At 39.4% G+C, this 16,628-nt stretch overlaps 1 protein-coding gene across 5 annotated transcripts in view; it reads left to right on the top strand.

Annotated features, from left to right (window-relative positions):
* The window catches only part of MPP7 (membrane palmitoylated protein 7), a 144,596-nt gene that overhangs the window by 29,362 nt on the left and 98,606 nt on the right, over nt 1–16,628 (top strand). For 3 of the 5 annotated variants that reach the window (XM_042888669.1, XM_042888672.1, XM_042888673.1), the window contains one exon: nt 15,574–15,740. In XM_042888669.1, the coding sequence (XP_042744603.1) occupies nt 15,704–15,740 (37 nt within the window). In that variant the 5' untranslated portion in view covers nt 15,574–15,703. Of the gene's footprint in view, nt 1–13,477; nt 13,707–15,573; nt 15,741–16,628 lie in introns of all 5 variants that reach the window. The other 2 variants (XM_042888671.1, XM_042888670.1) reach the window with 1 other exon arrangement.

The following is a 16,628-nucleotide window of genomic DNA, read 5'->3' as shown; positions in this document are numbered from 1 at the left end:
TGTCGTCTTTGAGCTCCAAGCACGGCGCTGTGGCTGTGTGGCTGCAATAGATCCTGGCACCTGTCTTGCTGAGCTGCATCTTAATGAAGTGGCTGCTTCCCACAGACAGCTCTTGCTTTTCTTGTTCCTGTGGAGAGAATGAGAAATGTTGCTGCCCTTCGCAGGTGCTGCTCAGCTGCTTCCAGGAGGTGGTGGCTGCTTTTTGCTGTTGAGGAGCACAAGGGGTGTGCTGCTTACTTACAGGCATTTGACTCTGGGAATCAAGCTCTGACTCCTTATGCCTCCGGAAGCAAAGGGATGAGGGCAGTGCCTAGCTCAGCTCAGCACCTCTTCACCTGGTGTTGGACAGCCTTATGGGTGGCTTTATTTGTTACAAAGAAACTTAGGGAGTGCCTAGTTGATGTGCTTACTTCCTTGCTCTCAGTTAAATATACAACCAGAGGCTTTGTTAGTTCCACATCCTTATTTTTTTTCTTTCTATTTTTCTAACTTGCACCTCATGTAGCTGCACATCTTTCAAATAAATACTTGTACCTTGACAAGCACCATGCAAGCACACCACAAGACTAATAGCCTTGGGTTTTTTCCTCTCTTCCTTCAGCATGCTGTAGATCTTTTGCCTTTGGGTCTTTCGTGCTATGAAGTGACAGCGTTATCAGGGATGGAGCGTGTGTTAGGAGTTCTGTAAGAGCTGCTGTTAGTCTTTGAATGTGGGGAGGCTGAGCTGCTGGACCATGCCCGCTGTGGTTATTCTAATATTATTCATCAGTACGAAAGGTGTGGCGGGTTTTATTTTTCTCTCTAAACACCACTTATTAATACAGCAATTTTCTTGCATCACGAAAATTCCTGATATGTTTTGATAGGTTTGCAGTTTGCCTGAAGGAGTTTTGCATTCCCGAAAGAGGTGAAAGTTTAATAATTCTTGTTCACCATCTCTTGTGTCAACATGTATGATAGGTGTTCAACACAGGAGTGCACTCTGCTTTTGAAATGCACTTTTGATTTGTTGCATGTATTCACATGTACATCTTGTGTGGTTAACTTCTTGTTTCTCCTTTGTGTTTATTATTTATTATCATTTATCTACTCAGTTTTGTGTACGTGGTCCATTCGCAAATAATGTGATGTGGCTGGGATTGTACATTGGTCCAAAAGTAATGCTTCCCATTTATTTTCATGGAAAACACAATGGCTACAAAGAGCACAATAACACTATTTGAAAGAGCAAATTCACAGCTACAAAACACTCTTTTCCAACTTACTCACCACTGTTAGCTATGCAATTTCACCAGCAATGAACAAAAGCCTGCATGCTGTGCTTGTAAAAATCTACAGTGGTGGAGCTGACCCACTGTGTCACAGCTGCTCTGATGGCATCACTGCTAGGAAAATGTTGCCCACGCAGTCCAGCTTTCACTGTGCTGACATCCACTGTTTGATCTCCATAAATGTTCAGCAAGCATTGATGAGTGTCAGTGGGTGCAATTTTTCAATTCCACACCTTTGCTTTGCAAGTTTTTCTTCTGCTCTGCCTCCTTACTTTCCCAGCTGCAGGCTTCCTTATGACAGTGTCTAATACTGCAAGCGTTCCTAGCAAGGTTTATCTGACAAGCTCTAACCAAGCCTGTTAGTCCATCTGCCTAACAGCAGAGTGCCAGATGTGTTCAGTGTGTTTGGTTGTTTTTTCCAGCGGGATGTTGGATGCAAAATTCAGACTGCACTGAAACACCCTTCCGCAGTGTTTATGTGATTCTGTGTGTCCATTTCCTTGACCCTCCTGCATGGCTTTTGGTTGAAAGGCGGTATTTTGTTTTGTTTCCAGCTGCTGGGCTGCACTGCAAGGAAATATCTTCTTGTATCCACTTAATAACTTTTAAAAAAATTAACTCCTAGATTCAAAAGTTTGTTTAAAATAGTGTATTATGTTAGAGTTTACATTACAGTATTTGTGGAAATTAAGTGACATGTCAAAACTTTTAGTGTTTTAATCATACCACCATAAATGGAACAAGCTGTGGCAGTGATATTTTGTCAAATAATTTACCATGAAAAGTAGCATATACTGTATAATATTTTCCAAAAATCTGAAGCCTACTGATGAGTGAGAAGAGTAATTATGTAACGGTATGAAATTTAGACCACATAATTATATTGCTGTACTGTAAAAGCTGACAGTGATGTGAAATTTGGCAGCATGTATTACTGCTCATTTTACTGTTTTTCTTCCTCTTCTCCTTCAAACTTCAGTTAAAGGTCATAGTGGATGCGAGGGGAAATTCTAAGCGTGATTTTTCTCTATCATGAGGCCGGATTTCCAGACTTTGGTGTACAGACTACTGCAGTTAGGCTGATTTTGTCATTTGTGAATAGGTCTCACTGCATATCAATCCTGCTTTTAAGCACAAATCATTCATTCAAGAATATTAAGATCCTCAAATTAGGAGTTCCATAAACCAGATGGCTAATTGTTTGCTGGAATATGATGCTGCTAAGTTTTAGATTTCTGATTAAGCTGAGAGATGTGTGGGAAATGCTAATACAGAGTTCAGTAAAGAGCGGAAGAAATTTCTTTATTTGTTTTGGGAAGGAATCTATTATGTTACCACTTTTCCTAGGCAAAAATTTAACGTATATCAAAGTCAAATCACAGGCTTGGGAACCTGGAAGGCTGAAGATGTTCAGCAGAATAGCAGGAAGGGACATGAAATGGGAAGCCAAAGTGCTTGCTTGGAGCTCAGTCCAGTGGAAATCTGAAATAAATGATTCCCTGTGTTGATGGCACGTTGTGTTGTACGTCTTAAAAACTTTCCTCTTGGAAACTGCCGTATGCTTTCTAGCAAGCTTTCACAAAGTAACTTATTGCAGGGCGAGCAAATTCCTTGGGCATCCTTCATTGACTGCTGGAGGTAAAAATAAAAATATTTAAAAAATAAAGGACTGACTCAGACTTGGAAATACATCATAGAATCGTAGAATGGCCTGGGTTGAAAAGGACCATAATGATCATCTAGTTTCACCCTCCTATTGGTTTTTATTTCAGATGCAGTAAGTAGTTCTTAATTAAAGAAAAAACACATAAGAATCTCACGTGTGAGTTCATTTTCACTGAAACAAAACACAGGTTGTCCCCATAATTAAAGTGTGTTCAATTGCAAACCGAGCAATTTGCTTTCTATGTGTACTTTGAACAGAAGTTACTTAGAAATTCACTGGAGAAAAATCTTTTCAGTATCCAATTCAGTTTTTGTTTTCCCTCCATGATTTTTCCCTCAAACTATGAAATGTAACAGGTACCACTGTGATGAACCTGCTAAGGTCCAAGAAACGTATCCTGATGGAGAAGGCTGTGAAAAGTTCTGTTGTCCTCTGGGACTTCTTTGTGGTCTACACTTATTTTGGATAAGGTAACATTATCCTGTTTGGATAATATTACCTTTATAATATAATGGGATTAGATGAAAAAATCTGTGAAATATGTTTCATTTATCTTCAGTAGAAAAGCAGAAAAATAAGGGATTTATCCTAACCCAAGTGCTACTTCCTTAAAAAGAAAAAACACACAACTGCTGCAGAATATAGAACTATTTTGTAAATATATATGTATATATTGTCATATTTTGTAAATTAGTTGTAAACATTTCCTTATTTTGTGGTTTCTTTTTCCCAACTTCATTTAGTTCCTTATTTTCTTATGGTTCTAGGCAAGACTTGTGTTCAACTTAGCTAAAGAAGAAGGACAGGCAAAGCACTCCTTTGCATTAGGGCATTCGTACCTATTACATGTCACTGCTTACAGAACATGTGATTTTTACTTTACTTTTACTGAGCAGCTTGCAGGCAATGTGATTTCAGCTTTGCAATACGTAATGTGAAAATGACCAAGTTTACAATGAGCGAGGATATAAACTTATTTTAACTTTTTTTTTTTGTAAGTCGTGCCTAATTCTTATTTTCCACTCGATTCTTGCTGTGCACTTACTTTTTAAGTGACTGGATTCAAACGTGTGGCATGAAATGAGAATTGCTCTGTTACCAAAGCGGAAATCCATACTGACTGACTGAAAAGTGCAGGAGCTCCCTCTGCTGGCTGTAACGTGCTTTGTCTGGAAAGTTGAGGGGAACTTCAGTTATACAAGAATGATTCATAAAGGCAAACATGAGGTGAGCAACCCAGCCCTTTCTTCAAGATATTACCGCTTGGTTGTGAGCACATGTGCACAACGTATTAAACCATGTGAAGAGGTAGCAGCAGTTCAAGAGGAGTTTACTGTATTTATTCTTACTTGGTGCAGACAAAATCTTTTGGTGAAGATGATGGCTATTACATGGTGTAGCTAATTTCTGAATTGTTTTATGGAACTCTCTGTAGCAAGCAGCAACTTTTCAAAAGCTGGATATTGATATTGTTTGAGCCTTGCTCTGTGCCATCACAGGCAGCAGGCTTCCTCTCTGTCAGTGTCATGTAGCTGCTATGGTCAGGACAGCAATGATTAATGTAGGCGTACACTGCCATTCCAGTATCATCTGTTTACATAAGTGTCACCTGAGCTCTTTGTAGTTGTCATTAATAACGTAAGACCTTGCTGGTGATGTGGTACAGAGCACTAAAAATTATTGTAGGTTGAGAAAGGGGGAGAAGTGGGCGTCTTTCCAATAATTTCCAGTTCTAGTGATTGCTACACCATCCTTTCCCTCCTGTCCCTGTAGGAAGCAGTAGGAAGGAGCATCCTCCCTGGCTGTTTGTGTTTCTTCAAGCATTGCAGCATCTTCAATTTTGCAAATCCTCAGAAAACATTACATTTCTGTAGGTATTTAAGTTTAGAAAGGCAGTATCAGTCTTTCATGCAGCATTGTTCTGAAGAGCAGGAAAGTGGCTGGGAGAGTGGCACTGGGAGGAGATCTGTTTCTTAGCTGTTAAACAAACGAAAAAGAAATCAAGAAAGCAACCAAACAAAATCTGACCCAGAAAATGTTGTATCAGAATGAGTTTCTGCACAGGTGGAGCAATAAACTCAGGCCTGTCCTGGGGTCTGCCTGTGTGCCAAGTAGGGGATTGTGTTTTGTTCTGCATAAACAGGATTATCTGCAGCGATTTTGCTGGTGAGGCCATCTGCCCAGGAGCAGGGAGCAAGTCTGCTGCCACAGGAGGGAGGGGCACTGTAATGTCCTCTGGGGGGGGAAAGCTGGCAAAGGCTGAGGAGCTGTTCAAAACATAGATGCTTTGACTTTTGGGACTCTCTCTGGGTAGTTATGTGGGCATGAGTCACACTACAGTCCCTTGAACCTGAAAACAATGACTGTTGTTCCATTGCCTTTCTTGCCTCAGACTGTTGCATGTACCATTGTAAGTATCAGTCAGTCTGCATTACCACCACTGTCTGAGATGCTGCAGTGCATCCATTTCTGGTGTTCATAAGCTGGTTAATTCTGTTTTCTTTTTCTTCTGGTATCTTCATCATAAACACTGGATTCAGAAGTGTCGTAGTTCATTACTAGCTATGGCAAGGCACCATCCATCTCATCACCTCAGTGAATTGCTCAGAAATACACATTTCTGCACGCTGCCTCAGCGTTTCCCATTCAGCCTCACTGGATTTTGGAGACCTCACAGGTTACTGCAGTCTAAGGGAACTGTAGCACCTCCGCTCTTGCTGAGACAGTTTCCAGAGTTCCCAATAAAATACTCTGTGGGTTTTTATTTCTATTTACTTCTCTGATCTTCCTGAGATTTCAACATCTATTAAGACAAATTCAGCTACAGCCTACATAATTTTCACCTGTACTGTATGCAATGCAGCATTGTAAGGTTTTGTGTATAACTTTCTGTAAGTCTGTATTAATGCTAGGATCTCTGTCATAGCCTTTTGGCTGGGAAGTACTGAGGTTAGTTTTACAGCACAGCTGTGAGCATTTGTTTCTCAATATGCCGTATAGAAGCCAGCCACACAGCTGGGCACAAGAGGGCACAATTGCTCAGTTAGCAGTAGGGTTTCTGTGGTCAAGGACATCCCAGTGACTCAGGATGTGTTTCAATACTCTGATGTGAGTTGCTGCTCAGGAGTGATCGCTGTGACAGTGGCCTCCATGCAGTAGGTATTCCTGCACAAGGTCTGCAAGGTGCAGTTCAGCATTGGTTTTCAGTGGGACTTTTGTAGGATGGCTTTGGGTGCAGTGAGTAGCAAGAATGAAGCAGGTGTCAGATAACCAGCAGCTTATTGGATTCCTTCCTTTTAAAGGACATAGTATTTTGTACATTTACCTAATTTGGAAAGTGCAGAATGGTTAGAAAAATATATCCAACCCGAGCTCTGTCAGCATTGTGCCTTTGTGTCATCAGTCAAAGTGGAAGCTGAGAGTGCCAGATAAACACGAGCCACTGCTTTCTTCCTTATCTTCCCATCCCAGGGTACACGTGTAAGGAGCAGCATCCATCTGCACTGGAGGAGACCAATGCAGTAACTGTAATTTTTGTACAACATAAGTGGTTTCTCTAGTAGCTGTACTTCAGCTGATGTCAGCTACCTTCCACCTCTATTTTTCAGAGTTTTTGAGTCCAGAGGGAAGACTGAACTGCCTCTTTTATACCTTCTTATAAAGAAGTGTACAGTAACTGCACATTCCTGTTTTAATTTTGAGTGCTATTAGGGAATCTGCAGTGACACCATCTCAAATTATCGTTCTTACTGTAGAATGTTTTCCGTTGCTTTGTCAAAACTTCTAAATTCACAATATTTTAATTTCAAAAGCATTGATTTAAAAAAATAAAATGCTTCTACAACTTTACTTAGGTACACCTGCTGGAGCTGGTATACTTTCTGATCTATATGGCACCACCTTTGTGATTGGCTAATAAACTGCAATGTATGGAAGTTGGAGACACCACTACGAATAACTAAAAACATCAAATGCTCATTATCAAACTGCTTAGCTCTCTGATTTATTCAGATTCAGACAAAATAAGAAAAATACTTTGGTATTTGTAGCAAATGCCAAAATGGAATCAATGCAGTATTGTTCACCTAGTTGAAATTGCAAAATCCAGGAAATGCAAACATTAAGTTTCCAACAGCAACATTAACTTGGACTCTTTGCACATCCTGTGTTTTCCTGGTTTTTACATACATAAAGTAATGTATTAAGCTGTGAGTTGAACAAGAAAAACAGAGAAAATTCTTCATGCAGGTAATGCTGCCAAGTTAAGTACTGTAACATTTGTGTTTATTGACCTTTTATCATTTTAAATTATTTTCTTCATAAAGATTGAATTTTTTTTTTTTTTTTTTTTTTTTTTGTCAAATGATTTTTTTGGCCTAATGAAGTGAAATCTGAGAATTTGTCTTCACTTCATGTGAACTCACCATACGTTACCTTTGGCCTTGAATCTCACTCTTCTTCGTCCATCACTAACTCAGATCTGAATTAAATCACTTTTGAACTTGACAATAAGACTTGAATGTCAGCACTGGCACCTTAATTGCAGTGGGACTGTAACTTAGGCCATGCAGGCTGGCAAGACAAGATCTAACAATTGCCTTTAAATCTAATAGGTCTGTTGTTTTTTTGCTAGTTAAATTCCTATGTAATTAAAGTATCTGTACTCATGGAGTAGCTCAAGTTTGATGTGTTACAGTAAAAGTGAGCTCTAACTGTATCTCTCTGTACGACAGTGTGCAACTTTGGCAATGATATGGTTGGTTCTAAAATTGTAATGTCCCAGATGTTACCGTGCATTGATAGATATGCAAGTCAGAGCACTGGGAAGTCCTGCTATGAGGGCACGCAGAGCCTGGGGGTACAGAGCTGCTGGCAGAACAATCTCCCTATCTCCTTGTATATAATCACAATTTGAGATTTGCAGAGTAGAAAAGCTAGGACTTGCTCGTGAAGAAGAGATTTGGAAAGTGAAGTTAGGTTTGGAAAGTAAAAAAATACAAGAACAGTAGAGAGATGAGGCAGAGTTAGGAGTGGAAATGGAGACTGTAGGAGTTCTATTTCCCTTACAATCTTTGCTATCATGCAAGGACATGGGGATGTTGGTGAAGAAAGGGGTAAAGGTTTGTTAGTAAAGTACCGTGGGTTCACAACAAGAATAGTGAGTACATAGCAGTGCCACACAAGGAGGAGAGGAAGATGGATAGAGGTGTGAAGCAAGGAACAAGGTAGAATTGGGACAGCAAGGGCTGAGAGGAGGAATGTTCCCTTCTGAAAGGAAGGAAATGGGGAAATGAAAACAGAAGTGTTAGGAAGCGTGTCCTGAGTGAGGTCACACACTGAGCTGATGGCAGGGCAACCTCAGTGCTTGCAAAGGAGAAAAGGAATGAGGAGAGTTTCAGATAAGCGTTCTGGAGCTAGCTGGAATCTGATAACTGGAAGATGCTGGGCTGAAGAACGGTGATGGGGAGCTTGCAGGGAAGAGAAGACTGCAAGGAGTGCCTGGCATGCTTGAAGTACTAATAGTGCAGAGGCCCTGGGAGATGTCATTGCTATTCAGCTTCAACTTTGTTTTCTTTTACAGACTTAGCATCCCACAGCAACTTGGCTTGCAATGCTTGCAAATTTCTGGAAGTCAAATGTGCATGCTTCCTCCCACTAGATGCTGCCTGTCCATGAGCAGTACTTCACTTTTACTGCACCTGTAGGTGTAAGGAAATTTTTTGTTACTCATACTCAAGATGCAACTAATAAATTATCACTTAATAAATCAAGATATTTTCCAAATTTGAGCTAAAAGCATGTACTTTTCAGATTGCTCATTAAGTGTTAAAACTTAACATTTAAAAAAAGTTCTTTTGTTTGTTTGTTTGTTTTTTGGATAAAAGTATGTTGAGAAAGTGGAGTTCATTCTACTTTTGCTCTCAGAGGAAAGAAATACATAATGTTTACTTTTTCATTCCTGTTCTCCCTCTCCCAATCTTTTTTCCCATCTAAAAAAAAAAAAAAAAAAAAAAAAAAGTATCACATTTTGACAGAAATGAATTGTAGAAAGTTGTGTTGAACAAAGAATAACAGTTTGGAAGATGAAGTAATGTAGAAAAGGTAAGGTAGTCAAACTCTCAGTCTGCTATGGAAACAAACATAACATATGGAAGCGCTGTAAAATGCTCCCTCCAGCCCCCCTCCTTCTCTCTCAGTTTGGCTCTAGAGGTGTAAAAATTTCTGAGTTTGGAAAAATAACGCGTTAATACCGTTGCGGGATGTTTCTGAATTTGAAATAATAGTATTTGTGTGTTCACCTGTTTCTGAGGATGATTTTTTGGACGTGGGATGTTCTTTGCGCCTCACGACTATGATGTTCAATATATTGCTGGCACAAACAGCTTGCTCAACTGTGAATAACTCAGTGATATATTTGTTGTCTTATTAAGCATGGCCTTAATATTGTTTTTGTTTCTATTAGTTGGAGATTTTCCATCAGCTTTTGTAGACTTGAAATCAAACTGCATTATAGTACTCATAGAATATCCCAAATTGGAAGGAACTTGCAAAGATCATCGAGTCCAACTCCTGGCTCCACATAGGACCACCCAAAAATATAGAATAATAATCCATATTTTAATATCATATATGCATTTCTAAAATAGGAGTTACAGGGCCCTTTGGTACAAAGCATATCGTTGTCTGCTAAGGAGCCCTCAATTTTTCAGTATTTTGGAGTCTTTTAATTTACTTCAGCTAATGTTTGTCAAAAAGATTGTCAAGAAACCGTGCCAGAACAAAACTGTTTGTGCAGGTAATTAATGGAGAGGCTGTGGTACCTGCTGACAGGTTTTGTTTTTTTCCAGGAAAAGGAATGGTTTGCAGCTAGGGGAAAAGTGCTAAGAGTGTATCCAAACCAGTAACTCAAACCCACAGAGCACCTTTGATGTCAGACATAGCTTAGGTCACATTTTAGTGAATAGCTTTATTAAAATAGCTTATTAAACTAATATTATTCTGTCAGTCGGTACATTTTATTTGCAAAAAATGGAATCTGTCTAAGAGTATCTGACATCAACTACTCTGATGCTGTTTTAAATTAAACTGGTAGCTTTAGAGTACGTATTTAAAGGAATGTGCTCAATTCCTACACTGACGTGTAAACTCTGAGTCTGAACAGAGCTCATGAGGTTTTTTTTTTTGTGCTAAAGACAGCAGAGGTGCACATTGTGAATGGTTTTGCCACTACTGCAATTTTATCTAGTGCTGCTTTTATTGAGCGCATTTTGCATGTAACAAAGCTATATTTTAATGCAGCAACAATTTAAAACTTGTCATGTAGGATGAATAAATTACACTTGACATCTTGTAAGGTAGACTGCAGGACCTTCAGGTGTTACTTTGTTTGAAGGTCTCTGAAATTGGTGGAGAAATTCTAATCAAGATACTGAGATTCATTTTTTACTGGGTTATTTTTTCTCTCAGTATAGGTGATAAATACTTCTTTCTATATAAGAGTTTTTTTCTATTTTTTTTTTAATTCAGCGCAGAAGTGAATCTATATTGCTTTCAAGCAATACATAAACATCAACTTCAGGGATGATGAAAAAATCTTCCCCAAAAGATAACATATTTGACCGATTAAAAGCCATATGCATTAGGTTTTATAATGAAATGCCCTTTCAGAATAGTGTCATGGCAGGCTGGCTAATCACCACTGGAAAAAGTTTCCAGTATCTCTTGTAGTATATAGCTAATCTGATTTCTGCACTTCCTCCTCTGAAATTAGGGACTTGCAGTCAAGTGTAGAGGTGCTGGGAGCAGATAGGAACCTCTGGGCTGAGTATCCCTCCCAGCTGTATTTAGTTTGCATGGAAGCATGTTGTATCAAATGAGTGGGAGTTATAGGTAAATGCTTATCAGAGTCATTTAGTTAGTTTTGTATTACGAGTAAAAAAGTTCCTTCTTATGAAGGTTGGCTTTTACCTTTTGTTACTTAAACATGTTTGCGGAATGTTTCCATTTGTAAAAGTTTTCCCATAAGTAGAGACCAGAAGTGTCTCTTTTCTGAAGTTTTGGGCTTCGTAGTTAAATTTGAAACTGAAAATTCTGTTTTTACTCTCAAAATGTGATTATATCTGAACTCCTCATGGTGTAAGCTAAATGTTTGTATAAGCCACACAAAATGGAAAGCGCTAATGTAGTATCCTAAAATATTATGCAGAATCCCTACATTCCTCTGGTGGATGAAGAGGGATGTGACGGCATTGATGTCAGTCAAGGCAGCTGTTGTCCTTTTCAGTTTGGGACACAGTTGAAGTCACAGGCACTCGTGCTCTATGCAGCACTTCAGGTTGACTTTTCTGTGGGCTCCTGCTGACGATGTGCTTATGCTACCTATAGAGACCAGCTTTGGAGGGCAGCTAAGAGCCACAACTGATTCTAGAAGACCATCAGAGACTCTGTGATGGAGTAGACCTCATTTCATCTTCCTGAAGAGCAGACCACCACTCTCAATTAATATTTTGTCTACCATAGCAGATTTACTTTTCCCCCAGTCTAGAAAACCTCCTTTGGCAATTTCCTGTGCTGACTAGGTTTAGGAGATTTGTATACATGTCCCTAGTTATTCAATTACTGGAGGCCCCACAATGAGTGCAAGACCAAATGGCTGTCAAATTTCCTGTCTCTGCATGAAATCTCTATCTGGTGGTTCGAATACCATTTGCAGGCATGCTGTTTTAGTTCTGGAAATGAGGGTTATAGTCTTCATAACTGTAGCATCCTTTAGAAGAACAGGCTGAGTGGGTTTCTTATATCAAACAACCTGTTTTTTATGTTTTTTTCCCCGAATTGGAACATTATTAGGTTCATGCTTTTTACATCTTAACTGTCTTAAGTCAATTCAAATAATCAACCTGCCTCTAAAATGTGAAGGAAATGTATTTATACTCATTATAGTGCCAAAATATTAAGTAACTTGTAAGGCAGACTTTCAGACAGAAGTATTACGCAGTTTATTAAGGTTTGGATGGGGAGCTGAACATAAAACCAAGTCTTGATGAGTGTTGTCTGCAAAGCCTGATGCTAGCTGTAAAGCCAGATTTGAATGGGTTTTCCTACCTAAATAACTTGACTAAAATTAAGTGCCTGTGGCTAATGGGGTCCCTTCCATCCAAAGGCAGTAGATGAGTTCCAGCAGACACAGTGTGTAGGTCTGCTTGCCTTAGCGCTTGTACATGTCTCCCTTTGGTCTCATCTTCTTTCCTGTATGTAATGCAGGTAGTGGGGAGCCGGATTTATCCCCTTCCCTTTGTATCCTACTGAGGGGCCTCTTGTTCGTGTGAGACGCAGGAAAACCGTTCCGTTGGAGAGCTGTCATTGTATGGCTGTGTTGTGAAGGTGTCCCCAGGAGCCGTTTATAACCAGGGCGTTCAGCACCGCCATCTCTTACGTTGCCGTAAGGAGCTGAAGCGCGTCTGGTTTGGTTACCGTGCTCGTGCAGTGTCCGAGAGCTATCTGAAGGCGAGGGGAACGTGTTTTTATAGAGGTGAATTGTTTTGGATGCCTTTAATTGAACTGCAGCTAGGAACGCCTTTCCTATAGGAGCCCGAATGGGCGCGGAGTGGAAAGCTTTCCGATCTTCCCGCCGCTCCCTTCGCGAGCCGCCTCCTCGGCTCTCGGCTCCCCGAGCCCGAGCTGCGGCGGGAGCCGCGGCGCCGTGAGGCCGCGAGGTGGCAGCAGCGGCGCGGGCCGGCCGGCGGGAGCCGCCGCTCCTGGCTCACTGTTTCCACGCGGTGGCTGCCAGAAGAATCTGATACAGTGTGATATATAGAAGCAAGGTACGGCTGGAATAATGAAATTTCAAAAATAAGCCCTTTTTAGAGGCTGGTCGTAACGGTCCTGTTGGGTATTGTAAATGCCTCAGGTGCACTTGATACTGCTGTTGCGTTCCTGGCTTTTGGTTCTAATTTTTATGGAAAGATGGATTGAACTTCAATTTAAGAATATTCGGTAATCCCTCTCAGGACATACTGTAACAGCTGGTATTGCTGTGTTGCAGCAAATCGATTCCATACAGCAGCCAGCAGTGCTGATGGCCGCGCTCCGGCAGAAACTTCCAAAGCATTTGGAACAAAGCGAGCCAAAGAAAATAACATCATCGCTGCAAAAATGTGCCTTAATTTGCAAGTTAGAAAAAAAAAAGTCCCCCTTCCATTCCAGCAAAATATTAAGCATTTTACTGGTAAGGATTTCATCAGGTCATTTATTTTTCATTAATATATATTTAGGATCTGGAGGGAATAGCTTTATGTGATATATAAGTTTCTTAAATAATAAGAAACTTGAATTCTTTAATAGTGAATGATTTACCGTGAAATAAAGAAAAATCAGGAGTAAATCGAGTTCAGGATACACAACATGTATGTCGAGCTGCTCCGCTTTCCACATTGCGCAGTGAACATTTTTTGAGGAACCCGCCGTTCTAATTAATAATCAGCATTAAGGAGAATTCTTTGCGTGTTTACGTGTTGTTTTTATTGGCCTTCTTTTTTAGTATACCGAAGTACCTCAAACTGCATATACATGAAAGACGTCCCATTAATAGGAGATCCCTTTGTTTGAACAAGTTTCTTGAGCACATGAAAACCGAAAGCGCTCCCATCCGTCCCTGTGGCTGTAGCTGTGTGCTGCTCCGGGGGCTGTACGTGAGCTCAGAGCAGGAGTTCTCCTTCATGGTTCCTGTATGTGGTCAAAAGAAAACAAGCAGAATTAGTGCAAACCAAGTATGTTCTTTTTTAATTTGTACAGTGTGTCCTTGGCTGTGATGCCTTTTTTTTTTTTTTTTTTTTTTTTTTTCTCCTTCCTTCTGAGCTGCACCCAGGCTGGCTTTGCAGATAGATTTGTTTCTTACAACTTTGTCATTGTGAGTTGGTCTATTGCCCTGAAGCGCTTGCTTATCTCTGTTTTAAATTTTGTTCGAGCTGATAGGCTTTGTACTGATGTGATGGACAAGAAGGTTTTTTTGGAAAATTCAGCATTTTTAGTGAAAGCTTTTTTTTCATTACCGCAACCTTTTGTAACTAAAGCAAACAAAAAACACAATCACAGCCACCCCTACAACAGACAATACGTAATCCTTCCAGTTGCAGAAGTTGTCTAAGGCTGTAACTCTCACTTTGCTCACTTTCTTAAAACAGACAGGCAAACAGATTAGCTCGGTCTGAAAGCTGACATACAAAATCATTCTTCAGATGAATGCTTAGGGGGAATAAAAAAACCTCTTCTGATTCCTTCAACAATAGGCTTACACCTGTGGACAAGTTAACAGCTAACTTGTATCTTAATAATTGATTTAAAACTTCATATAAACAAAACAGAGTGGATGGCCCTTGCTATGCTGCAGTGTTTTCAGCAATGTGTGGATTTCTTTTTTTTTTTTTTTTTTTGCAAAAAGAAAATTTTGCACAGCGTACAGTGTTTACAGCACCTGTATATCACTCCTTCATGAAGCTGTTGCCAACTGAATGTGTCAAAAATATGCACTTTCGAAGCCAACGTGACTTCAAAAGCCATTCTGATTAATATGAATATGTTTAGAAATTAAATAGAAACTAAAACAGCAACAGCAGCAACAAAATGCTCTCCTGTTTGTTTATGTTCTTCTGCTGGAGCAGAGCTGTGCTGGCTTCTTTCTTCAAGGACGCTTTTTGTTTTCTGAAACCTGAAGAAAACACCTTATTTTCTGTAAGCTTCTGCTTCTCCCTCTCCCTTCCTTCTCCCTGCAAACACATCAGCCTCTGCCCTGCTCTAGGTAAACATTTCCAGACTTAACTTGTGAAAAGAATTTCATAGTTTCTCTTCCAGTTTCATATTTTAACATACCTGAATTTAAATCTGTGCACTTATATTTGAAATCGGTTCGTACTTTCCTTATGTTCGCTCTGAGTTTTCCTCAAGAACTGTTTAAAGACCCAAGTTTAGTATCTCCAGGCTCGTGCAATAATTAAACAAGTATCTTTTTTGTTTGTTTGTTTTAAAAATGTGACTTCGTGGTAATGAACTATAGGAAAGAATCCTTATATGGTTAGCATGAGAATGGCTCCATAAATCAAGCTGCCATTTCCCCTGGATAAATGCTTGCTCCAGTCCTGGCTTTTATAATTTCATTTAAAATTTAGTTTATATTTCTAGATTAAGATCTGACATGTATTTTGTATTTGCAAATCAATTGAAAGGTATTGAAAGGAAGTTGAATAGAAACATGCAATAAATTAGCATTTATGCATTATTTTTTCCCTGGGAGAAGTAGTAATAAAATTAGAATGACTTAAATTATTTACTGCTTTTATTTTTAAAAACGCTTTCTTTCCAAAATACCAGACACACTGGAGTGTCATTTAAATGAGAGAAATGTTTGAAGATGGTTTTACAGTGGAATGCAATTATAGATTAGAGTGAAAAAAGCAAATCTTGTTTCACCTGCGGAGATAATCTTAGCAGTCATATATAGGTGCAAAAAGCTTGTTGGTTGTGTGAGACTTAGATTAAATCAAAAGCTTCTTTCGTGGTAAAGTTTGTAGCTGATTAGCAGTAATAATTTGCAGCTTAACGAAGCTCTTAATTGTAAAATTCTGTTTCTGATCTTTCTAGGAGAAAGGAGGAGATTGCATAAATCTTGGTAGACAAGTTGGCTGCAAGCAGTTAAACCGAAATTAACTTCTGCCTTCTGGCCGCAGAGTGCGAGTTTGACGTTCGTGTGTGATATTCTGCAGACTAAATCATGCCAGCGTTATCAACTGGATCTGGAAGTGACACAGGTATGCAAGCCAAGGAGGACTGCACGTTTCCTCCAGAGCTTATTTGTTAAGTCTACAGTCTCTTTCAAGAAATCATCAAATAATGTAATTAATTATGGTCTTAACAGATGCTTAAATTAGCACTTCAAGCATAACCTTGTCTTCCTGAAGTTAATGTAGGCAGATGAAACATCACAGTGTGGTTTTTTTTTTTTTTTTTTTAATTATAACTTTTGTAAGTCCACCATTCTCTTCTCCCTGTCTTCAGCCTTCTGTACTATATATGGATCTGAAGAATTTGGATTCACCCCGGAATGATTCCTACAATGTTAACTTGAAAAAGGAGGAGGAAAAAAGATGATGATATCATACATGCCTTAATATTTGCAGCAGTCTAGACTATCCCCTCTGTGAGTTACTTATCAGTGAAGTTATTTCTGAACACAGACTACTTAGTTTTGACACTTCTTTAACAAATTAGGAGAAGAAAAATACTGTATCAAGTTCTCTTCCTTCCCTTGCCTTCCACCCTGGAGTCCAGTTCCTTTAACCAAGTGCAGGCAACGGGAGTGCAGAAGTAATTTTGCACAGTTTTAACCTTCTTTGTAGTAATATTAGGCTCTATTCAAAGGTTACATCTCATTTTGCAGTTACAGTTGCAGTTTCTCTGCCAATTATTTTTGTCACTATTCTAGGGGCAAAGAAAGTCAATATTGTTTTCTAAAAGATGTTTTGTAAATAGGTTATCCCACTGAGATTACAGTAGAGAGGTCACTGCTCACTGTTCTAGATCATGTAGTTGTATGCCCAAGAATTAATAGGATTTCGAAAAGGAAGAGGGAGATTTCAAGTCATGAATCCAAAAAGCAGTGTAAGGAACTGCATTTGATTATTATTTTAAATAGACTG

This window comes from Lagopus leucura, unplaced genomic scaffold, assembly GCF_019238085.1.
Source record: "Lagopus leucura isolate 7727_CA_CO unplaced genomic scaffold, USGS_WTPT01 Super-Scaffold_100157, whole genome shotgun sequence".
Classification (NCBI taxonomy): domain Eukaryota; kingdom Metazoa; phylum Chordata; class Aves; order Galliformes; family Phasianidae; genus Lagopus; species Lagopus leucura.
Note: the sequence above shows the minus strand (reverse complement) of the source record. Positions and strands in the feature narration are given on the sequence as shown.